This window comes from Lepeophtheirus salmonis, chromosome 1, assembly GCF_016086655.4.
Source record: "Lepeophtheirus salmonis chromosome 1, UVic_Lsal_1.4, whole genome shotgun sequence".
NCBI lineage: Eukaryota > Metazoa > Arthropoda > Copepoda > Siphonostomatoida > Caligidae > Lepeophtheirus > Lepeophtheirus salmonis.
In genome coordinates, this window is record NC_052131.2 from 8,210,987 (window position 1) to 8,234,502 (window position 23,516).

The following is a 23,516-nucleotide window of genomic DNA, read 5'->3' on the forward strand; positions in this document are numbered from 1 at the left end:
TGGAGCAGAAAGATTTGGAATTTTCATCACTAATCTATACTAATGAAGTTTCTAAATGTCAAAGGAACAGAAGAACGGGGAAAAAATTGAAATGCCCCTTATAAAAAACCCTTTACTATATAATAATTAATATATGTATGTCATATAGGTAAATTAATTATTGTTTTTTTTTCAACAATTTTATATTTATTAATTATCATTATATAAACAGATCAAAGTAGTATGTGGTTCAAATCTTTATCGTTATAGAACATTAAATTAAATAAACTATGAATAAACACACCAGCAATTATAAAGGAAAAAACCCTGTAGAAGAATGCAATTGTGCCTAGGTTATTTTCTTTCCACAATACAACTTTGCCGCACAAATTCGTAATTGAAATTCGAAAAAGTTGACAGACCAACCGCCCTAATGTATAATAATATATTACTTCATTTTTATTGAACATTTCCTTTCACGGTACTTTAATACTTAAATACTATATTTTTCCTATCTTCACATTTATTTTACTTACTGACTAATAATATCGTTTTCAAATGAGTTTCATAAAAAAAAACAAAAAAACATTTCAATGATGCGCAGCATTGGGGGAAAATTTTAAACATTTAATTATTTTTGTATATTTTTCACCAGTTGTTCTAATACATAAATATCAAAAGTTACAATATATATTAATATTTTTTTAAAAAAATAATACTAAAAAAAAGTAAATAGTTCGAAGGTAAGTGAGAAAAGAATTTGTTAAAGAAGACAGTAGAGTATAATTTTGAAACCTAGTTCCTTCTTTTCCTAGTTCTAGAGATACGCCAAGCATCCTTATTTTCATCATATTTATTAAATAATGGCTCAATTCTTTGATTCTTTTTAAAGTTGGAGAGTCTTGTTGGATCAGAGAACCTAAAAAAGGCGGGTGCGTACTCAACCAACCACTTGGGGTCAATAGCCGTAACTTCTCTCATATACTCTTTTGTTGTTTGTACAACTTCATGATAGACAACCCACTCGGGTTGTCTGTGAAATAGAGAGCTTGAGGGATGTATAGCCACAATCTGTGAGTCAACAAGTGTTCTATAGCCCTCTTGTGGATCTTTCTTGGCAGCGTTACGGAAAAAACCAGAGCATATCGCTTTTTGTACTCGAGTAATTGATTTACCACATGAAACAACATCCAACTTGTGTCGATCCATAATTCCCAACAACTGTTTGCGTACATCTTGAGCACGCTTTAAAGTACGCATTTGAACAAAATTTTCGTAGCACCATGCCGATGAAAATTTATTGTTCTTCCATGCATTATAAACAGCAAGTAAGGTTAAATGATCACCCTCGGGTTGATTAAATTTAGACTTCTTTTGATCAGCAATGGCTTGCTTCTCTTTAGGTCGATAGAAAACGTTTTGAATGCTCAACATACTCACAATCGTCAAAATTTCATCAGAGCATTGTAATGTAACACTCATAATTAGCATTTTTGATAGATTAGGCTCAAGAGGGAATTCTGCCATTCGACGGCCAAGGCGGGTAAGAAGGCCTTCGTCATCTAGTGCACTAAGAGTATGAAGCATTTCCAATGCGTGAATCATTGCCTCAACTGGAGGAGCGTCCATGAAATCAAAACCAATTAAATCATTGATGCCCATTGCCTTCAACTGAAGAACAGTAGCCGCAAGATTGGTACGTTGGATTTCAGGAACCGGTGTAGATAACATTTCATCTCTAAACGCTCGCTCAGTGTATAGTCGGAAAGTCTTTCCTGGTCCAGTTCTACCAGCTCTTCCGGATCTTTGTTTTGCTTGCGCCTGTGATATTGGAGTTACAACTAGCGCATCCATGCCAGTTTTGGAGTTATACACTTTTTGTTTAACAAAACCTGGATCAACAACATAATAGACCCCATCGATTGTGAGAGAAGTTTCTGCAATATTTGTTGCGATAACAACTTTACGTGATCCAGGAGGTGCCGGATCGAATATGCGAGATTGTATTTCTGAAGGAAGGGCAGAGTAAACAGGAAGAATAATAAGATCAGGTACTTCAGGACCAAGAGATTTCATACGCTCAAATAAGCATTCACAAGCAGTATCAATCTCTTCCTGACCAGTTAAAAAGAGCAAAATATCACCAGGAGGTTCATTAAGGTGAATCTGCATTATAGTAATTAGAGAGGTTTCCAAATAATCTGTCTCAGGTTCACGTGTATACAATATTTCAACAGGGAACGTTCGTCCAGGGATGGTGAAAATTGGAGCCTCAAAAAAGTATTCAGAAAATTTCACAGCGTCTAGTGTCGCTGATGTTACAATTAATTTTAATTCTGGTCTAAGTTTCACAGCTTTTTTCAAAAGTCCAAACAGTACATCTGTACTAATGGTTCTTTCGTGAGCTTCATCCAACATAATACATGAATATCCACTCATATCTGAATCAATAAGAGCTTCTCTTAATAACATACCGTCAGTCATGTATTTTATAACAGTTTCGTTGGAAGTGCAATCCTCAAAACGAATGGTGTATCCAACTTCTTGGCCTAGTAAACAACCAAATTCTTCAGCAACACGTTTAGACACAGACATAGCTGCAACACGACGTGGTTGTGTGCATCCAATTTTACCCTTAGCCGTAAATCCTGCTTCGGCAATATATTGTGTTAATTGTGTGGTTTTACCAGATCCTGTTTCTCCGACAACAATAAGAATTTGATTGTCATTGATGGCCTTGATAAGCTCATCCTTTAATTTATAAATAGGAAGACTTCGTCTTTGTTCTAACATACTCAAATTGGTTTTTTTGCCGAAAGATCCTTTAGATCCCCCAATAATGTGTTTCTTCCATTCTGGCATGTTTTCTTGAGAAGCATGTTTAAAATCTCCCGTGTTTGAATGACCTCCAGGTGCACTACTAGACATTGGATCTTGCCAGGACTTTGTATTCTGGGATAATTGATTTGCTTGAGCTTCGACAGCCTGTCTTTCTTGCATTTTTTGTTCTCTACGTTCCTTTGATAAAGCGGACTGCATCATTGCTGCTTGTGCAAGAGATCCATCAGGATTTTTTACAATTCGCACTGGACTTAAATCGTTAACCATTCGACCATGTCCCTTAAGAAAGGGAGCCTCATCTTCCACCATTTCAATCTCTATATCCTCTTCGTCACTTTCAATTTTAGGTAGCAAACCTGTTGCATCGTCATAATCTGGATGCTCAGTTTTATCAATTGCATTAGCAGCTATGAGTTGATTAAGTTCCCATTTATCTGGACTTGACATTCGATTAACTTTTTTCTGTGTAGAAGGATCATCTTCTTTATCAAGATCTCCAACTTTTTTTCTTTGGAGCATATCAAAAAGGGGGTCATCCCGAGTCAAGGGTCTATCAGGATTTTTAAAATCATCCGCATTTCCACCAGTTAAGAAACTGGGGGCCCCTTTTTGAGACGTATCATTCGATTTATTAATATTTGCCTCAGGGTGCAAGTCTTCTCCAGTGCTTTGATCCACATCCTTCATGGACAATGACATTTTAGAACCAATCATGTTTAACACCTTAACATAGACCTGTTGGTTCCTTTTGACAACTTCCTCAACCGAATTGACACGCACTTGACTCAATTGGGATATATGAACAAGGCCCTCAGTTTTTTTACGAAAGCCTTCAAGACCAACAAAGCACCCAAAGTTAGTAATATTAGCCACTCTACCCTTATAAACCTGAAATTCTTTAGCATTTTCATCAGATACACCACTGGGTCTTGGACGTCTTCTTTCAGATTGATGATTCTCAGGAGAAGAGGAGGAGGATGACCTACTACGCCTTCGTCTTCGGTCCCGAGAGCGCCGTCTTTTATGTTCAGGAGAGCGTATTTTACTTTTTTTGTGACTTTTACGACTGCGACTCCGTGAACGACTTCTGGATCGATCTCGTCTTCTTCTATGACGATCTCTAGATCTCGACCTGTTTCGTCTCTCTTCCACTTTGGTGTCCTTCTCTCTATAGGCGTAATCACGGGTTTCACGTTTTTTTTCGCGGTAGGGAGACGATCGTTTTCTCTCCTCGACATCATCACTTTTTTTCTCAACAATTTTCTCGATGGGTTTGTTCGGTAAACTGCAAAGAAATAAATTCAAATCATTAATTAATTATCATACAACTAAAATGACACTTTTTACTTTTTAGTGTCAGATTTTATGATTTACCTTAAAACCGAGAGTTTCTCTTTGATTTCATCCTTCTTGGATATGAAAGGAGCGGTGGTTGTGGTCATGTGACGAATGAGTCGAACAATATTTTCCATAAAAGAATCAGAGAACTCTGCTCCATTTTCTTCCAATGCTTTTTTAAAATCGTTAAAATGTTTATTTCTTTCTGCTAAATCTATGATGAACTCCGCTAAATCCTTGTCATTGATGTTATAATGATTCTCCAACTCTGTACATACTTTGGAAATAAGAGAGAGTTTCTCCAGACGTAGCAATTCATCCATGATTACTGATTAGGACACCGAACCAAATCCAGCAAGATGTGTACTAATATTATTGTTTTATATTTGTATACTTTACTATATTTAAAAATATTCAGCAAACATAAACAAGGCATGACGTCATCATTGAACTTCTATGACGTCACTTGAGGTATCTTCTGAATATTTACTTTATATATGTCTGTACAAGTTGTAACTTGTACAAAAAGGCTGTGCAAGTTATAATTTGTGCGCTTCATAACGCCCTTGGTTAATAGAAATAAAATTTCTTGTATTTCTATAAGCCTTGATTTATTTAATAACAGCATCCTTCATTTTAATCACAAACTATTAATTGATGCTATCATTTCACTTTGATCTATTAAAACTACTTATTTATTATGTATTTAGAATTGACATGTTTAACTATGGGAATTTGAACTTTATAAATTATAAGTTTATAACTTAACACAGAATACATTTAAAATAGTAGTTTCATCAAAATAGTCAAAAATCACATCATTAATACATATCGACCATCCATGGATTAATATTCAATCATTGGATGATCCTCATTATAAAACTTTTCATTTAAAAAATCTATCTCATTCTTAGGTCGCAGCTTGTACAACTTTGTTGTACAAGTTACAACTTGTTCAAAATCGCAACTTGTACTCGACATAGACGCTTCCAAGTTCCAACATTCATCTTATATATGTATATAGTTAAATAAATTAATAGTATTTTGTTATATTAACAAAAACTATGGTACGCCGGTTCATGCTACCGTTCAGTCCTATTTTTAATATTTAATTTAGTTGTCATTTCTTATAACTATTTATTTATAGTTGCTTTAATTTATAATAGTATTATTTGCTAACAAAGTTAGTATATATGACGTATAACTTATAAGCTATCAAATGCATACGTGTTAAATGCTATTAAATATATATATTTTAAAATCTCAAATATACTTCACATTGGTATAATATATTTAATTAAATATGCCTGTCCCCGGATATTACCCGAAATATATTATTATTACCGATACTTTACTATAATTATAAACATTAAACTCTCTCTCAAAATTAAAATGAATAAACTTTGAATAGTTTAAATAATCCCAAACATCACTACTAAAAATCTAATTCCTACGAGAAGAGAATGTTTCCTTTTAACAATAAAAAAAAAGAGAAACAGTGTAAATGAGAAACTGACATGAAATAATTTATTATTATTTTCATATAAGATTTTTCAACAGTTACAGGATTCTATATAATATATATATTAATATTTTATAGCCGGCTAGTTCTTGAATGACGTCTCCATTCGATTTTTGTTGAATCCCTACTACAAAGTGTGAATGTGGAGTTTATTTATGGGAAATTCGGAGTCAACATCCACTGGATCTTCTGACGAAGAGGAAATTATTATTCAACAAGAACATGAAAGTACGCTCGAAAGTACGAAGGAGGCTGAAAGAAAAGCTGGTGACGGGGAAGAAGTAACACCTCCTGTTAATAAAAATATCCATATTGTATCTCCAAATTTGTTAGAAAATCCTCCACCCATAGCTTGTGATGAGGAAGTGCCTCTCCCACAAAAAATACCTTCAAGCGCTTTAATCGCTGAGAAACCTTTTGTTGTAAAGACCAACGTCAAATGTCGTAAAAAAACTAATAAGGAACCAAAGTTTGTTCCCTATGAGCCTTATAAAGCTGCTGTGACACCTCTTGTTCACCATCCATCCTATCTGGCAAACAAAAAACCCACACCACCGAAACCAAAAGAGACTCCTACTCCCAAATCTTTTAGTATTGAGGAGAATCAAGAAGTGAAAGATCTTCAAGAAAAATTAAATGAAACTGAAAGAAATCTTAAGATTCAAATACAAGTTCGTTTGTAATTTAATTCACAATAATTGAGTGAATATATCATCACTTTTTTGCTAATTTAGGTCAATTCAGAAGTCAAAAAACTTTTAGTAGCAAGTGTAGGAGAGGATTTGGAGGCTCGTGTGGATTTCTTAACCCAAGATAAAGCTCGTTTAGCATCTGATCTCCGTCAATACGCTAATAGAATATCACGAGACTTTGAAGAAAAGGAAACTTTATCAGTGGAATCTAATTTATGGAAAAGCAAATTCTTGGCTTGTAGGTGGGTCATATTTTTTTAATATATAATTATATATTGATTATATGTTTTATTTAGTCTTTTAGTGGATGATTTAGCACGTTGGAAGGCTAGTTTGGTTCAAATCAATCAAGATTATGAGCACACAGCTCGTGTTTTACTCCATGAACATTCGGTACTTTGGAACATATTATCAGAGTCTCTGAACGTATTAACGGATCTTAACGATGCATTCGATCCTTTAGATGAAACGTTTAAACCTGCAGAAGCTGCTAGTTTATTAGGGATTTCCGACTATGTCTTAAATTTATCTAAAATACTAAAAAAGAGATTAATGAAGGATCTGAAATCTTCCGAGTCAAATTGTAAAGCAATTAAGCCTTATAAAATTAAAACGCCTGCAGAAGAAAAAATTGATACAGTAAGTTATAATCAATTAATTATTGAATTTAAAATAATTCATTTTTCTTTGGTAGCTACTGAGAAATCCTCTACTCTCCACTTCTCTAAATGAAACGGATGTATATAACAAAATGGCTTGCAACGCTGTAACAGGAGTAGCAAGAGTTCACCTTCAAAAGTTGAAAGATAAAAGATCCGCTACTGATTTTAAGGAATTCAAGTCTTGCACTCATTGTCAAGGAAACATTCAGAATATTTAGGTTCATTTATATACATAATATAAATTTGTTATATTTTTTTATTTCGAGGAATTATTATTAAGTTAAATCTGTTGTCAATTTAAGTATTTTAAGCCAGGTGTCTGAAACTTGAGCATAAATGCATCGATAGCATCGATAAAGCATCCATCACTGTTTTTGATTTTATTAAATGAAGGCAGATATATTTTTACACTCTGTGGAGAAGTCGTTATCTCATAGTGTAGTGGCTGTTGATGGTAACACAATAAAGAAATAATTGTGTCGTTCTTTATGGAAGTTGAATATTGTATAGATATTATTTCTTCCTCATTTGGCCATCCAAAGAGGGTTCCGTAGACAGAGTTTAAGTCGGGTCTGTGTGTATACCAAATAGGTATTTTTTCTTCCAATGTAGTCTCATTTTGTTTAAACCATGGAACACTATCGTAGATACCCTCACCGTTTACTTTAAGCCAGGAACCCATAGATAGGAGTCGTTCCTCAAATATAGGAATGATTGTGCCTAATATTGATAAAATAAGGCTTTTATAGCACTATTAATTAATTAAATATTTATAACTGACCTTCTTTGGTGGGTCCAATATTAATGAGTATATTGCCACCACAACTGACAATTGTAACCACATTTTGAACAAGTTCACTTGCACTCAAAACATCCGCACAAGATATTTCATGTCTGAAGCCCCAAGATTTTTTATCAAGTGTTAATGCTTCCTCAAATTTATGTTTCAAAATATGCCCAGGATTGTAGCGATCAGGACCAGAATAGAAACTTCCATGTTTTTGAGATGTACCAGTACCCCATCTTTAACCCAAAATAAAAAATAATAATCGGACGAAATGATGAATTCTGAAGTACTACCTGTCATTAGTTACTATTGTGTCTTTCATAGGACTTTCATTGAATAGCCATGCTAAAATATCCTTGGACCCCCAAATTTCCGGAGCCACTCCACCATCACCATCAGACCAATATATCTCTGGAGAATATTTTGTGACTAATTCCTTTATTTCAGGTATCATTTTTGTAAGTACATAATCCCTATTTATGAATATAAGTACGTTCATAATAGAGCACACAATGTCAATTATGAATCTTAATATATTTTGAAGTTTCAAATTTCGTACGTCAAATATAATTTTGACAACTATGACTAGATCTAATTCGAATAATATCTCAGTCATTGAATATTATAATCAATAATTATGTGAATGAATTCATGAAAAATATATATCAAATAACCTGCTACTGAAATTTGATGCCTTGTCAGCTAAAAATAAAGGATTGAACCATTCAAATAAAGAATAGTATAAGCCGAAATGAACTCCACCAACCCTGTTAAAAGCCTCTTTCAATTCGCCAACCACATCTCTCTTAGGCCCGATATCAACTGCATTCCAGCCAAAATTATGCGAACTTTTAAAATTGGCAAACCCATCATGATGTTTTGAAGTAAAGACGAAATACCTAAAATATTTATATATATTGTTAAAAATAACTTATAAAGAACTTGATATACTTCGCTCCTGATTTTTTTACTAATTGAGCAAACTCATCAGAATTAAAAAAATCCATTTTTAACATGGGCCCAAAATCTTGGTATGTAAATTCTGGTGAATAATATTGTTTCATGTACTTTGTTTCATCTTTTCCTCCTTGAGTCCAATACCACCAGAACCATTCTGACGTTACACCTAGAATAAGGCTTTCGAATGCTTATTTAATTTCCACCGATAATCTAATATATCATACCAGGAACAGCATAGGGTCCAAAATGCATGAATATACCAACTTTAGCTTTATCATACCATCCAGGAAGTGGTCTTGAGTCCAAACTGGCCCAATCTGGTGTGTATTTGCCATAGACAGTATGAACAATATACAATAGGGATAATGCAGTACAGAGTATTCGAGGCATTATATCCCCTCTGGCTTCAGTATCACTGACAAAAATAATTCTCTACTATCACTCATTAAGTAAACAAACGCATCATTACTTAAGAATTTTATTAAAAAAATATCTTCTATTGCGGTAAACAAGTAACATGTTTTTACACCCCTATCTAATTTTATGAGTAGAATTGAGGAATAAATGCACTTCACATACACAAGTTGACTAGGCTGTGAATATTCAAGAATATTTAAGCTAGTAAAATATATCTATGTACTTAAGACTAAGAGCGCCCATTAGTAGATGAACACCCACCCAAGTTAGAGGATAACACATTAAGCCAATACTTATACTTTGATAACGAGATAGACAACGTTCCTAATTTTATTATGTTGTAAATAATACATATTACATAACTTAAAACAATAGACAACACTAACAATACTGTAAGATTTGGTATAGCTGAGATAAGTACGTAAATAAATAGAAATTTACATTTTGAATGCAAAAACATCAAATCTTCTTAGATTCAAAACCATCCTGAATCATATGTGTACGGTTTAGTATTTTTTTTTTTTTTTTTTTTTTTTTTAATTTAGAGAAACATTAATAGAATTAATTACAGTATAATGCAAGCGAGAGTATGAGGAAACATGGATTGCCGATGAGAGATGAAATTTATGATTTAGTGAAAAATTCTCTCAAAAACCTTGGTCAATACTGATGCTTCTTAATATCCTCCCCATTCACCTCCACGATCGCCCCCAGACCTTGAGTATCCTGCTCCACCGCCACCGCCATAGCTGCGGCGCTCAGTTCTAAACAAATATAGGAATGGATTAAAAATGCACAACATAGAAAGAGGGACAACATAATTTGTAGAATAATCAAATTTGTTTACGAATTTTTAAATTAATTTAAAAAATTACAAGAAAAAAAAAAAAAATTCTTTGACTTAGCACATATTTATGGTAGTTCTTACCTATTACTCGGTATATAGATAGATTGATAGATAGATAATTTTAAATAGAATAGTGCTAATTAAAAAGTCAAAAGTGGAGATAGCGCACTCAATATATTAGATACAAAATTTGGAATAAAAAGATTTCCGATCGGCCATGGGATGCACGAAGGTGTTCCGATAGAGAATATCCTTTCTCTTTTCGACGGAAAGTTACAAAGAAATAAAAAAATCGAAGAAGAGCCATATATATTGCTTATACAAGTCAAAGAGTAAGAAAAAATAACCGGTTGAGGGAAGAGACAACTGATAGTATATCTTTTCCTTTAACGTGGTGATGGATGGAATTTAACAACCTAAAAAATATGAAAAAAAAAAAGAATTTACTAAGAAAGCTAGTCTTAATATATGTTGTGTAAAAAATAAGTTGTCCTAACAGTAATGTATAAAAAGGAAGAGAGAAAAAAAAAAGAGAAGTAATATAGGCTTCCATTCAGAGTACTACTATTAAGAGCCGAGAGAGCCTTTCCAAAAATATAATAAATAGAACTAGGGATGTGAAAACTATCGAAATCCTCGTGAGCATACATTTGAAAAAAGTATATGTGGGCAACTCACAAGATGTTAGTGATTTTATTTATTATTTCCCCCTATTTTGACAATCCAACGTATTAGTGAGGAAGGAGCTCACTATTAGTTTAGATAATGATCTCTGTGGGTAGATTTGTCATGTTCCAAAGTTGGCAAAATATATACTTTTCTTTTTGATTCCCACTTAGGAGGATATAGACAGTTTTGGCATCCCTAGACAGGACCCTCTCTCACACAGGGAGTGGGTCTAAGTAAAATGGATGATCATTTGAATGGATTAAAAAGAAAGAAATGAAGTGTGAAATCCGAGGCAGCGACTGAGTCTGAGCTACAAATGGTGGATTCCACATTTTCCCCCAAGTGAAGTTGTGCTTGCAATTGCTGATGTTGATTCGGCTACAAGTGCTGGTCCCAGAGACTGCGACTGCTCCCTCCCACCCTCCCTCTGAGCTATCTCTGGGAATTACCTAAATCCCCCTCCACGACTGCCGTACCCTCCATTGTTGTCATGGTAGCGGTTTCCACCGCCACCTCCTCCTCCTCCTCCTCCGAATCGTCCCCGGTAACTTCCCCCCGCATATCGACCTCTGTATCCTCCACCCCGTGATGATCCACGACGACCTCCTCCATGGGCAATCTCCACCTTCACTTCCTGTCCATGAACCGTTGTGCCATTCAATTTGCGCATGGCACCTTCTGCGTCCTCGGGGTTCATCATAGTTACAAAGGCGTAGCCTTTTTCTGTTATGTGTACATCTGCCACGGGACCGATTTTGCTGAATTCATCTTCTAGTACACTGCGAGGACAAGTGTCACGGACACCATAGACAAATAACTTCGTTCCTTCCTCAGACGGCATCTTGGAAATGGGATTGATCGGTCGTTCTGCACTGGACAAAGGAACGCGAAGCTTTGAACTCACTCCAAGCGAGAAAATTTCAAGAGGAAAGAGAATCAGAAAGAGAGAGGGGAGGGAGCTAGAAACATATAAAGAGTAAACACTCAAGCTTCTGTGCGCGCCTGCTCTATCAACACAAGAACACTCAAGTCCACCGACCTAGCACCTTGAAAAAGAAAGGAACAAATAAAAAAAAAGGGCCGATTCCAGGGAGGCTAATGGAAAATAATAAATAATATTTAAAATGGCGTTCAATAACTAACAATTCGTACAACCAGTCGGGCTGGAGTTGTCGTCTTCGCGCATCAGGATTTTTTTCCTACCGATAACTTTCTTTTCCTTTCTTATTCAAATCTATTTATTTATCGATATTCGAATTTAATAGCTACACACGCATAGAGTGAGAGAAAGAACTTACATTGGTAGGCTTGCTTGAGCGGTAGAGAAAGTCGGATATTACTCGACTCAAAATTGCGTCGTTATTACTGCTACTAGTATTAAGCACTATGAGTATGTTCTTTTTATTAGAAAGGGAATTTCATTGATTATAATAATATAATTAATCATTAAACAACCAAAATGCATCACACCAGGGTTTAAGTTGTCTCATTGTAAGAAAAATTGTCATAAAATATGACAGGACCATCGCTAAAATTAGTCTTTGTTTTTGTACTGAAGCTGTTATTATAGAAAAAATTGATTGAAATCAATTTTAGATTGTAAATATAAGTCGGTTAAGAGTTTTGTCACTTTATTTCATAGCCTTCCCTATGCCCAGTTTATTTTGAACCGTCATTGATCCGTTTTCAAATTTAGTCATTTAAAAAACGGCCTATTTTTAATTCAAGACTCACGGATTCGAAAAAGAAAATCAAAAATATCAATTTTGTGGGCGTTGATTTTCTAATATAAATATCAAATCCTTAGCCCTGTGATCTTTTAAGTTAGCAACATGAGTAATGAGTTACGCCTAAATGTTTAGAATATCAACACGTAATACAAGCCCAAATAGGATTATTAATAATACATCATATTTACAGTGAGATACTCTTGGAGAGGAGGGGAAAAAATAATTTAAAAAATTAATTTTTTCATTTATTCAATAGAAACAAAATTTAAATCGAAAAATATAATTTAACAAAATTAAATTGCTTCATTATTTGAAAACAATTCTAATTATAAAAAAATAGTTTTATAGAATACAATTTCAAAAATATGTTACTTTATTAAATAAAAAAGTAAATTGAATTGATCGATACACTTCAAACATGAGTTCACAAATTATTTCCTTGTCCAAACAATTTTTCCATGGTAGACTGAGGAGCCATTTTGCCTTGATCTTGATGGAACAAGTAATTCGGTTGACGCTCTGGAGGAGTAGAAAAGTTCTGACCCAAAAGATTAGGACCAGAAAATAGTGAATATGTTCCACCTATGTTATAAGGCTGTTGATGGGCTTGCAATCTTAGGCTATCGTTGGAATTCGGCACTCCACCAACGAATAGAGAACTATCAGATGGAGCATAAAATTGTCTGCTATTATTATGTTCTGGAGACGACAGAGTGTTGTTATTGTGATGAAGGGGTGGTTTGACAAAATTTGGAGGTGGTACATTGATCGCCGGAGGAGGAACAAAAAATAAAACATTATTTTCATTTTGAGAAAGTGAGCCTTGAGATCCACCCAATGTTGTAGCAGGACTCGGAGTGCGGAAGGTTACTTGCTTATTGTCTCTATCTGCGATATTTTTTAAGATAGAATTGACTCTGACATTGGTGGCTTTTTTAGGTGGAGTTATAAGCCTGTCTTCAGGCTTACTCATCTTTAAAATCCCACTTGAAATTTGTTCTTTGTCATCACAAACGAATTCGATAGTTTCCTCTTCATCTTCCTCGTTGATTTCCTCTTCTTCTATATGAGTCAAGATATCGTCTTCATCATCATACTGAGCCTCATAATCCACAATCTCAAATATTTCACCATCATAAATAATCCTTTTGATTGGAAAATCCGCAGCGGCAAAAGCAATGCCGATATCAATTAGCCTTTTCGCTCTGGATAATAGGAGCAATTTATCATTTATATCACTTTTGTCAGACTCAAAAAACATGTTACAATAACCACTATTCCTTGAGTAACTAGGTTTCGAAGACACTTTTAACAAAGGTAAAAAGCCTTGCAGATCAAAATCCTCTGGTAAAGATACATCCTCTTGGCTTTCAAAATTAGACACAGAATCAATTTGTTTTAGTTGATTAAGCAAGGTACAAAATGTTGGCCATATTTGTTTCTTCATTAAAAATCTTTTTTGATTCAGAATGTATGGATGAATCAAAATCCATTCAAGGAGAATTTTAACGCAGGGTAATCCAAAATACTCCAGCAGTAGATCACCTCCCTGTTTGGTTGTGTACACAGGAAGTAGAATGGAATTTAATAAACTGGCCACAAATTCGCATGCTATTTGTCGAATTTGATTCTCTTCCAATGAAAGTGAGTCTTCAACATTTTTGTCTGTAAAATCTTGACTTTCTAGTTGATATAAACTAATTGTTAAGATCTGAATAAGCTCCCATGTTTGTAGACTTTCTGTCGCAATGAGGGATGTTAAGGAATCATTACACTCTTGTCGTAGAGTTGCTGCAGACTTTAACTTGAAAGAATGTCTCAAAGAGGCTTCAAGTCTCAGAAATGAATGTGTGAATGTAGAAGCGTTAATGATTTTGGACGGAGGATTATTAAGAAAACGGCCTAAAATTGTCATCAAATTGGTAGATGCTGCTGGAAAAGGATATTTCAAGGCTAGACTACGAACATAGTAAAACACAGATGCCAATTTATTTCCACGATTAGCTTCCAATAATGCTATTTGATTGTATGCTTGGCCTGAGGAGGGACTAATTTGAATCGCCTAAAAAATACAAATAAATTTTATAAAGAAAACTCTTAAGAAGTACATTGGCCCAAACTGATTTACCTGACGATAATAAGTCTCTGCCTTGCGTATTTGATTCCTATAACGGGCTAAATCACCCAAATGAACTAAACAGTGTTGTGATATATAATTGCAATTATTGCGATGTACAACAGGATCCGTGTTGAATGAAACTTTGTCATTTTCGGGTTTTTCAACGTAGCCAAAGAAAACAGCTCTACCCAGAAAAGGATAGTCCAGATCATAAGTTGATCTTAGTTCCTCTAGAAGCATTAAGTAAAACCCAGAAGACATTTCTAAAAACCATGTCAAAGTAATGCGCGCATCCGTTTTTCCACTCCTTAACAACCCCTTTTGAGAACGCATTTCTTCTTTTTGCCCTTGCAAGTAACAAATGTAATCTTTAAAGCCATAATTCCAAAGATCCACATCCACTTTTTTATCAAGAGCATAAGTCAAATCCGTGAGCAAAATTTGTTTGAGAGTAATTTGTAAGTCCTGAAGCGCACTCCATAGAGTTCCATCAGAGCTAAGATTTTTATTTTTATTGTTGGAAAGAAATGCTTTTAAAGACTCCGCTTTTAAGTATAGAGAATGAACCGCCATGTTGCCGGATTCAATCACGAGACTCCCTTTCAGCTGCCGCGGCTCCTACAGCAACAGCATTGGCTAAATCTTCCTTGGCAAGTCTCTCACGTATGAGCTCAGCAATTGCAATTTGCGTACGACGCTCAAGTTTGTCTAATTTAGGTGCAATATCCCGCTTCAGGTCCCAATCAGGCTTGCGAGGAGCGAGATTGCTGAAGTCAAGAGAGTCTAGAACAACGCCCTCACTCTCTTTCGACAACTCATCTTCAATGTGCTCAGCTACTTCATTCGGAACTTTCTCGTCCAACACTCGGTCCTGGAACACGGAACCTTCTCCAGGCTTGTAACTTCGAAATAGATGTCTACAAACAAACTCGGGGGATAGTTACATCCTCATCATCAAGGAATACTCTACTACGACTTACGTGGAATTCACCTCCTCTTCACCTTCCACTCCAGTTCGTCCCTTCCTTTTGCTTCGAAGTTCTTCTAACTTACGCTTTCTAGATAATGCGGCCTCATTCAATTTACCAACTTCAGCGGCCATAACCAAGCATTACAGGCTAAACACTCAACTCAGATCAAGAGACAACATGTCTTGCCAAGTACCCAACAAATAACTCACACTAGAGTTTTGCCCAATCCTCCTCTACGATTCTGGATTCTATCCCACGCACCTACCGCACCAATCCCAATCCTCATACACTCAAAGCTACAGAAAAAAAAGAAGTGAACTCAAAGAAAGGAAGAGAAAAGAAGGGAAGGAAAAAAAGAGAAAAATTATTCCTTATCATTTTCACCATTATCACTTCATCAGTCACAAAACTAACATGCTGCATCACTAAAACTCAGACATGGGTGCCACATGTTGAACATCTACCTCTGTGGCTTTAATTAGGGAACACTGACATGAAAATGATTCATGTTTTGAATATGGAACGATATCTTTTCTTAGCATACTCAGATTTTGACTGAAATGCAAAATAATTATTGCACTTATATAAATTAGATGCAGTAAATACAAATTTTAACAGCTCATCTATTTCAAAATATAATTACATTTTTTAAAGAAAATTTAACCATTACATAATTATCATTTCAAATACATAGAATATGCATATATTTTTAATTGAAACAAGATTTTTATAATCAAAAACAAATATTATGTGAATATACACTTTAATACTGAAGATCAAATGGTGCTAATTCAATGGTGGAAAAAAGTGCTGAGTAGGGTCTCGATGGCGTCCGCAGGATTATATTTTTTGGGGAGCCTGAGTTTTTGGAATTTTTTTTGAAAAAAATATCGTCAAATATCCAGAAAAATAAAAAAATTCTAAAAAATTTCAAAAATCTATAGCTATTCTCAAAAAATTAAATTTGTTGTAAAAAAATGGAACAATTTAATTAATTTTCAAATTTTCTGAAAAAATATTAAAATTTATAGTAAATACCAAAAATTCCATAATTTGGAGGGGTACATCCCACTCCCTGCGGACGCCCCGGCGGTTATTAACAGGCTTGTTGATCGGTGTTTTTTCTGATCGGGGATCAATTGCGATATGGCGATTTTATATCGCTGATCGCAGTATCGCAATTGGTCTCGATCCTTATATATGTCGTTGGAAATTATTTCGGCTGAAATTTATAAATAGGAATTTTTGGCACTACAAATACTGAAGAGTAATTTCTTCACCAAATGTCCGAAAAAGATGGATACGAATAAGCAAGAAGTGGAAAAATGTCTAACTAGTGACTGAAGGTTTGGAAATGATTTTAGCCTACCGGAGAGCCAAAAAGGTATTTCAAAGATACAATACCGTGCTTCCCAGTAGTGCCAGCAGTGAGCGTTTATTCTCGAAGACTGTCTTGATCCTGAGGAGGGCTAGATAGAGGCTGAGAGACAACAACTTTGAGAAGCAGCTCTTGTTAATGTCAAATAAGGAGATAGAATAGAAATAATTTATGGAGATATATTTAATATTATTATTCACCTGCAGACTATATTTTAGTTTTCTTCTACATATATTTTAGTTTTTTTTTTCATATACTATGTTTTATAATCAGGGGAGAGTGTGGATCATAGAGATATATATTTTTCATCTCTACAGTGTGGATACATGTTACAAAAAATCATTTATTTTTTTTTAAACTGTCATAAGTTAATTTAAAAGATAATTCAGCGCCCGACTACATAAGATAGGTAGTTACCTCAGAAAAATAAATACAAAGTATTTTTGATGTAGTGCAATAATTAATAGCCATTAAATGGTATTTTCGAAACTAACTAAAAGTAGGAGACATGATACAAGGTAGGATTAGACTTGTTACAACAGAGGAAACGTGTGCCATTTGTTATATTCAAGCATTAATAAATACTTATATACACATGTATAAAATAAACAAATAAAACATTTACAGAAATAGAGCATAGTTAATAATAAAATTAAAAAATATATTTTTATACTATTGACTGTGATTGACAATTAAAGTACATCATGAAATGACACAAAAAACAAAACATAATTGAATATAATATATTTATATATAGTACGACTATATATAATAAAAATGGGGTGTAACAAGTCTCCTCCATAGTGTTGGAATCAGAATAAATGATGTGAACTAAATATTGAAACCAACAGTATATTACAAACATGTTAATTAAATGAACAACATGCTAGACTATGACTGAGTGTATTACAATCAAGACCAAGACTTTGATGTGTTAAGACCGAGACGAGACCAAAACCTTAAACAAACAGTCTCAAGACAAGTCTCGAGAACCATTGCACTATTACAGGATATGTAATTTTGTACAAATTGATAGGATCATATATTTTTTTGCTATTTCTGTTGCAATATAGAGATATAAAGATCAGGACCGATTGCGATATAATATCGCCGTATTGCAATTGATCGCCGATCAGAAAAAACTCTAATCAACAAGCCTGTTTTTTTGTTGGTTAAGTCGATCTCATTCGATTTTAAGTAAAAATCAAATTAAAAAAAAGGAAAGAGCATTATTAAAAAATAAACATTTATTATTATATTAGACATTCTTAGATTTAGTTAATGTCAAAAATTTTATTCCAATCTCCATCCCCTTAGTCTCTAAAATCGTCATTGATAAGTGAATGGAAATCATGATATGGTCACCCTTGTGTAGTTATTCTTAACCTTTCTATTACCGCGGAGGCCCTTAATATTTTGCAGGATATCAAATATTTTATTTATTATTTATTTAATCGCTCTTGGAGACCCGGAAAGGAACTAATGGCTAAGTGTAAGGAAAAAAATGATATAATAGCTTAAATTGATTACTGATTCTATTTTGAGTGTTCTAATAAATTATATTGATATTAATTAGTTAAAATTGTTCAACAAGTTTCACATAGTCAAATGCAAAAAAATTAGATTTTTATTAGGTACATTATGCAGAATACATAACAGCAAAATAATGATGAAACGAATGAATAGTTAGGCAAGGCGATCCAACAATCCTTTGGATTTCTTTTCTTTCTTTTTCGTTCCAATGCGATTTTTTTCGTTATCCATTACAACTTGTTTAATATTTTTCTAAAATAAAAATAGAGTAATTATGTTAAAGTCCAGAGATACAATATACGAGTAGTGATATAATCTTACCCTCCTTTCTTCATCCGCTAGAGTTCGTTTAATATGAAATTGCTTAGCAGATCCAATTCCACCTTTAACTCTGGGTTTAAAGTCAATATCCTTGGGTTTAATAAAAGGCTTTTCATTGTTTTCTTGGACAGTTTTCTAAAAAGTACCGTAAACATATAATAAGTAATAAATATAAAATTTTAGTATAAGATATTTTCTTACCTCTAAACTCATAACATCAACTTCACCAAGTCTTGTGGGATCGAGTGTAATAAGTTCAGGTTGAATTTTATCCAGCAAAGACTTGACTTCAGCTTCTCTTCTTTGTTTTTTTGTTTGATAAGGATTAACTTCTAAAGTGTCAAAGTTTGCAAGCCCAGAACCAGGAACGAGAATACTACTGAAGCCATGACCATGGCCAATACCAAGCACGTCCTCAAAAGGAGCAAACTTTAAGTCAGATACATTTTTAAATACTTTATGTCTCATGTAACTATGCGAAATCTTTTGGCGAGTGGGATTTTTATATATTTCAACAACATTATTTCTTGACAGTCCCAAAGAACCATTACCGCTAAATACTAAATTAGAAGCCCCAGATGGCAAACGATAGTCATAAACAGCTTCGAAGGTATTGCGTACATCCCAAATTTTGAGAGTCCTATCAACTCCACATGTAGCCATGTAATTCCCTGAGCTTTCAACAGCAATACTACTTAAAGCATGACGATGACAAAGGATTTTAGCAACAGGTTCCTGAACATTTGGAGTCCACATTGTTACAGTACCTTTTGAATGACCACAGCATATGACAGCATTCCAAGGATTTTGACAAACTCTATCGAGTGGCCCAACTTTACCATTGAATTGTGCAACCATTTTTCCGATACTTACATCTACCCAACTAAGATACCCTCTGTCACTCTGTAATATAATTGTATTCATAAGATTAAATATTCATAGTCGAAAAACAAGAAAACCTTACTGAAGCAAATAATAAGAAATGATAAGGCAAAAACTCTAGTTTCGTAATATTATCCAACTTTTTGAGACAATGCAATTCGATTCCTTGGTTATCATAGATAAATGTCCACTTCTTCTGAGCAACAGCAAACATTTGTTCTGTATGAAGCCACTTGACATCATGTACGGACTCCATGACGTTAATTTCACACAGCAGATCCTTCGATTGCCAATCAATTGCTGCTATATGACCTCGTCGTCCACCCAACAATAAATGACGTCCATTGCGTGTGTAATCAAGTCTGGAATATTGAGAATAATATTAAAGTCAATTCATCAAGAGTAAATATATAAAAGAAACAATTACTTGTAAGGACCGAACTTTGGAAGGGATAGATCGAACCCTTTATCTGCAGATTCAGGATCAACTGCATCACGGATTTGTGTTTGCCGGACTTGTGAACTATGCAACCGCTCGTCTCCCTCTAAAAAGCCCGCGTTTTCATCTTCTGGAAGTAAAAGCTCGTTCCTTGCGGCTATTTCCTGAGCCAAAACCAAGTCTTTTTCCTTCTTTTTCATCTCCTTCTTGTTGAATTTCCCTTTAATATTTCTAAAACTAACTCCTTTTTCTCCTCGGGAATGCTTTTTCATCCTCTCAGAGTCTACAGGCGCTTTTCCCGGGTAGGGATCCGAATCTACTTTCGACTTTTTCTTCATTTTCAGTGGATTCTTTTTACCTTCTTCATCTTCAGAATTAAAATATCTCTTATTTTTGGAGTCCATTCCATCCAGGATTACGAGCCCACGTTGACGTTACTAATGTTTATTATTATTGTGATATTTGAAAAATAAACAAATACGGACAGCTGTCGTAAAATATATGTCAGAGGTACCATATGATTTCATATTTATTATATATTTTTATCATAGAGTATCCTATGATTTTTATACTTTTAAATGAAATATTATTACATGAAATACTAAAATTAATGGACCCTATAAGGGGCTTGAGTCTTTAAACTAAAACTAATACAAAAAAATAAAAATAAAATATTGTACTCACATATAAAACTAAAAAGATGAGAAAAAATAATGCCCATATTATAGGGTGAGTGGTATAGGGACGTTAATAGGATTTGATTATTACAAATTTTTGACATAGATTGATAAATTTATCAGACTCGTAATTTGTCTTACGATTGTAAACTTTTTAACTTATCCTAAACTATGTTTATCCTTTACCTTAATAATTTATATGTGTAGCCAAATGAATTACAATAATAAATTATATTCCTACTAACTTTTGTTATTCATTTAATATATTTTTATTTTGAAGCATTACTTTTAAAAAATAGTTTATATTTATGATATAAAAGTAAAAATACAGCCATGGAAGGACAATCAATTGTTAGGTAGAATTTCGTTTTCCAATTCTTCTTCTTTTGTAATGATAGTGGTCCTTACTTTATTTTTTGTAAACAACACAAAATTCTTCATCACAACGTTGAAAAATTTAATACCGATTTTAGTAATGTAAGTAAATAAACAGATGTACAAGTTATTGATGTTATTTCACAGGATATTGGACAAAATGTAACTATAAAAAAACACTTAAAATTTGTCATCGTGCAATAAAAAAGTCTAGCAATTTTTGTTCCAAAAATTTTCTTTAGAAGTTTTTAACTTTAAGCTTAAATAAATGATGCAAAATGTGACTTTTAACTTGTAGAATCTTTTAGTGCTATTATATAGCACATCTATAGGAATAAAATAATAATTTATTATTTTCCTGAGTTTTTATATAGATAGAATTAATAAATTTAAATAGTTATAACCTTTAGGTTAAAAAATAGAAGAATGGAAAATCGCGTTCATCTTGTAATTGCAACCTGAACAGTGTTCTTGCTTTTTCTAAGCTGTTATCATTATTATTTTATTCTTCATGAGAGAACATATAAGTTATAACTTATAAAGTGCATCAAAGACAATAAGTAACATACCGGATTTGTTGTGGAGTTCCTTGTTGAACTCGGAGTAGAATTGAGGTACATAGCAGATTCTAAAAAATGGTATATTTTTTACTCCTGATTTCATATCTTTTTTTTTACCCCGCATTGGTTGGAGTTATCAAGCGTCGATAAACTTTGCTTTAAAAATGTAGGTAATATCCACAAATATTCTCCTTTTTTTAAATTTTTTAATTATGTCCTGGCTTCAGCAAGACACGCTCGTTACCGTCCATAATATTAATACCTCATACAAAGTCACATTCATTATTTTTTAAATTTTATATATGTCAAGACAAAAGCAAGCTAGAATGAATTTTCTCAAAATTGAGTGAACAATACATTTATATTCATCCACATATTATCAGACAAACTATTCTCATTATTTCTTTGGGTGAGCCGCAAATTGTACTTAAAAGATACTTAGCTCCTTAGAAACTTAGCTTGATATATTCATATTAAGAGAATTGTCTTTGATGTAAAAAAAAATCAAATACGAAGAAATTTTAATCATTAAATCATATTAACCGAGTTATTGTTGCATTTTTAAATAGATAAATAACCAGTAATTTCAATATTGTTTTGTTTGGAGAATACTTAGAAACATGTACTTTTATTTATTAACCTTAACATGCATATCTGTTGATGTTACATTTTATTAGTTTGTTTATTTTGATTCTAAATATATATTAAGAGAAAATAAATATCAGAATTCAGAATAATTTATTAACAAAAATTTGGTTTCCTTAAATGATGAAATATTTAAATTACATTTGAATCAAATAAAGAGTTTTAACTTTTTCTTTCAGTATCTCTTTCTTATAATTTATTATATTTTAGAAAGTTGTAGAGGTCTTGCTTGGAGTAATTCTTTGACATCTCTCTCCTGCTGCCTCTTGATTCCTAATTACTCCATCTCTCCTTTCTTGTGAGAAATACTGCGAAGAAGCTTGTGTGATCATTTTAAAAATCCTCTCACAACTTTGTGTGTGGCATGGTCATTTCAACACTTTCATTAGTGTTTGGATAGAGTTATTCCACTCGGGAGGTGTTAAGGAGCAGTTAAGAGGTGGCTCTGATACTCTTCTGACCATTTGTTTAGGTCAATGATGCTAGAAGCCCCGCTGTTTATAGGAGACGTTTTTCTGATACTGACAGATAGGCTACCCGGTTATCCGTTTGCTCCACTCTGATAGCCAGGTTTCGTTCTACCCCTATGATTATCTCCTTCTAGTTATCAAAGCATGTAAGATCATAAACTGCGAGAATACCAAGCAGATCTTCATCACAAAGTTTGACTAGTAGTGGGCCAATATATTTTCAGGAAAAGTTTGAATTGATATACAAGCCTGCAACCGAGTCAAGCAACTTTCCTATTGATCCAGATAATCTATTATCTGAGAGAGTTGGGCCATCAAGCACAATAATTAGACGATGTAAAGGAAATTCATTAGTATGCAGACTACACATCAACTAGACCAGTTTATTCCCAAACTTCTATTCAAGTTTTTGTATAACTCAAGTATTTATACCAGTGCTCACATTTGTTGAGTCCCCTCCGATGGCCATGACTTTTTTTTTTCAAAAGTCCTCTCCTTTAACCATTTAAATATAAGCTTTGTAATTTCTGTAGTGTGTGATTTTTCCTTGTTTGCTTTCTCTCGTATAAAGTGGAACAAATAATTACTCCCAGGCTCAATAAAAAATGAAAATGCGCTTGCTTGATCCAACCCATAAATGACTGTTCACTGCCCATTGCTTCCATCTCCACATTAGTCAAGTCGATTTTCCACTAATCCACT

General features: G+C 33.7%; 7 protein-coding genes across 7 annotated transcripts; 1 reads left to right on the top strand and 6 right to left on the bottom strand.

Moving 5' to 3' along the window:
* Positions 1 to 588: 588 nt before the first annotated feature.
* On the bottom strand, positions 589 to 4,579 carry pea (ATP-dependent RNA helicase pea). The gene is made up of 2 exons (XM_040709985.2): positions 4,195 to 4,579; positions 589 to 4,105 (listed from the first exon to the last, which is right to left on the bottom strand). Exons 1-2 carry the CDS (start codon positions 4,479 to 4,481, stop codon positions 775 to 777), a joined length of 3,618 nt encoding a protein of 1,205 aa, XP_040565919.1. The 5' UTR covers positions 4,482 to 4,579; the 3' UTR covers positions 589 to 774.
* A 1,045-nt stretch (positions 4,580 to 5,624) lies between these two features.
* Positions 5,625 to 7,397, top strand: LOC121115852 (golgin-45). The gene is made up of 4 exons (XM_040710021.2): positions 5,625 to 6,351; positions 6,415 to 6,614; positions 6,669 to 7,011; positions 7,067 to 7,397. The coding sequence occupies exons 1-4, from the start codon at positions 5,821 to 5,823 to the stop codon at positions 7,250 to 7,252; spliced, it is 1,260 nt and encodes a 419-aa protein (XP_040565955.1). The 5' UTR covers positions 5,625 to 5,820; the 3' UTR covers positions 7,253 to 7,397.
* LOC121115842 (plasma alpha-L-fucosidase) lies at positions 7,273 to 9,489 on the bottom strand. Its single transcript, XM_040710009.2, has 6 exons — positions 9,006 to 9,489; positions 8,773 to 8,947; positions 8,496 to 8,720; positions 8,115 to 8,294; positions 7,816 to 8,057; positions 7,273 to 7,754 (listed from the first exon to the last, which is right to left on the bottom strand). The coding sequence occupies exons 1-6, from the start codon at positions 9,169 to 9,171 to the stop codon at positions 7,327 to 7,329; spliced, it is 1,416 nt and encodes a 471-aa protein (XP_040565943.1). The 5' UTR covers positions 9,172 to 9,489; the 3' UTR covers positions 7,273 to 7,326.
* A 2-nt stretch (positions 9,490 to 9,491) lies between these two features.
* On the bottom strand, positions 9,492 to 11,725 carry LOC121115872 (RNA-binding protein 3). Its single transcript, XM_071888491.1, has 2 exons — positions 11,191 to 11,725; positions 9,492 to 9,962 (listed from the first exon to the last, which is right to left on the bottom strand). The coding sequence occupies exons 1-2, from the start codon at positions 11,553 to 11,555 to the stop codon at positions 9,875 to 9,877; spliced, it is 453 nt and encodes a 150-aa protein (XP_071744592.1). The 5' UTR covers positions 11,556 to 11,725; the 3' UTR covers positions 9,492 to 9,874.
* Positions 11,726 to 12,676: 951 nt separating this feature from the next.
* Positions 12,677 to 15,136, bottom strand: LOC121115835 (nonsense-mediated mRNA decay factor SMG7-like). Its single transcript, XM_040709998.1, has 2 exons — positions 14,573 to 15,136; positions 12,677 to 14,506 (listed from the first exon to the last, which is right to left on the bottom strand). The coding sequence occupies exons 1-2, from the start codon at positions 15,134 to 15,136 to the stop codon at positions 12,869 to 12,871; spliced, it is 2,202 nt and encodes a 733-aa protein (XP_040565932.1). The 3' UTR covers positions 12,677 to 12,868.
* On the bottom strand, positions 15,066 to 15,877 carry LOC121115863 (coiled-coil domain-containing protein 12). The gene is made up of 2 exons (XM_040710032.2): positions 15,544 to 15,877; positions 15,066 to 15,480 (listed from the first exon to the last, which is right to left on the bottom strand). The coding sequence occupies exons 1-2, from the start codon at positions 15,663 to 15,665 to the stop codon at positions 15,147 to 15,149; spliced, it is 456 nt and encodes a 151-aa protein (XP_040565966.1). The 5' UTR covers positions 15,666 to 15,877; the 3' UTR covers positions 15,066 to 15,146.
* Positions 15,878 to 18,521: 2,644 nt separating this feature from the next.
* On the bottom strand, positions 18,522 to 21,228 carry LOC121115888 (WD repeat-containing protein 46). Its single transcript, XM_040710062.2, has 5 exons — positions 20,076 to 21,228; positions 19,731 to 20,010; positions 18,968 to 19,669; positions 18,767 to 18,901; positions 18,522 to 18,697 (listed from the first exon to the last, which is right to left on the bottom strand). The coding sequence occupies exons 1-5, from the start codon at positions 20,489 to 20,491 to the stop codon at positions 18,599 to 18,601; spliced, it is 1,632 nt and encodes a 543-aa protein (XP_040565996.1). The 5' UTR covers positions 20,492 to 21,228; the 3' UTR covers positions 18,522 to 18,598.
* Positions 21,229 to 23,516: the final 2,288 nt, after the last annotated feature.

Bases quoted from the DNA above. Each gene is read 5' to 3' on its own strand.
- LOC121115863 (XM_040710032.2), bottom strand. From the start codon at position 15,665: ATGGCCGCTGAAGTTGGTAAATTGAATGAGGCCGCATTATCTAGAAAG. The intron at 15,481-15,543 runs GTAAGTCGTAGT...GTTTGTTTGTAG, and splicing joins GAAGAGGAGGTGAATTCCAC to ACATCTATTTCGAAGTTACA.
- LOC121115852 (XM_040710021.2), top strand. From the start codon at position 5,821: ATGTGGAGTTTATTTATGGGAAATTCGGAGTCAACATCCACTGGATCT. The intron at 6,352-6,414 runs GTTCGTTTGTAA...TTGCTAATTTAG, and splicing joins ATCTTAAGATTCAAATACAA to GTCAATTCAGAAGTCAAAAA. The intron at 6,615-6,668 runs GTGGGTCATATT...TGTTTTATTTAG, and splicing joins AGCAAATTCTTGGCTTGTAG to TCTTTTAGTGGATGATTTAG.
- LOC121115872 (XM_071888491.1), bottom strand. From the start codon at position 11,555: ATGCCGTCTGAGGAAGGAACGAAGTTATTTGTCTATGGTGTCCGTGAC. The intron at 9,963-11,190 runs GTACGGCAGTCG...ATATTTGTTTAG, and splicing joins TACCATGACAACAATGGAGG to AACTGAGCGCCGCAGCTATG.
- LOC121115835 (XM_040709998.1), bottom strand. From the start codon at position 15,136: ATGGCGGTTCATTCTCTATACTTAAAAGCGGAGTCTTTAAAAGCATTT. The intron at 14,507-14,572 runs GTAAATCAGTTT...TGTATTTTTTAG, and splicing joins CAGAGACTTATTATCGTCAG to GCGATTCAAATTAGTCCCTC.
- LOC121115842 (XM_040710009.2), bottom strand. From the start codon at position 9,171: ATGCCTCGAATACTCTGTACTGCATTATCCCTATTGTATATTGTTCAT. The intron at 8,721-8,772 runs GTATATCAAGTT...TAAATATTTTAG, and splicing joins GTAAAAAAATCAGGAGCGAA to GTATTTCGTCTTTACTTCAA. The intron at 7,755-7,815 runs GTCAGTTATAAA...TATCAATATTAG, and splicing joins TATTGGACCCACCAAAGAAG to GCACAATCATTCCTATATTT.
- LOC121115888 (XM_040710062.2), bottom strand. From the start codon at position 20,491: ATGGACTCCAAAAATAAGAGATATTTTAATTCTGAAGATGAAGAAGGT. The intron at 20,011-20,075 runs GTAATTGTTTCT...TCAATATTCCAG, and splicing joins CCAAAGTTCGGTCCTTACAA to ACTTGATTACACACGCAATG. The intron at 18,698-18,766 runs GTAAGATTATAT...TTTTTATTTTAG, and splicing joins TAGCGGATGAAGAAAGGAGG to AAAAATATTAAACAAGTTGT.
- pea (XM_040709985.2), bottom strand. From the start codon at position 4,481: ATGGATGAATTGCTACGTCTGGAGAAACTCTCTCTTATTTCCAAAGTA. The intron at 4,106-4,194 runs GTAAATCATAAA...ATTTCTTTGCAG, and splicing joins GAGAAACTCTCGGTTTTAAG to TTTACCGAACAAACCCATCG.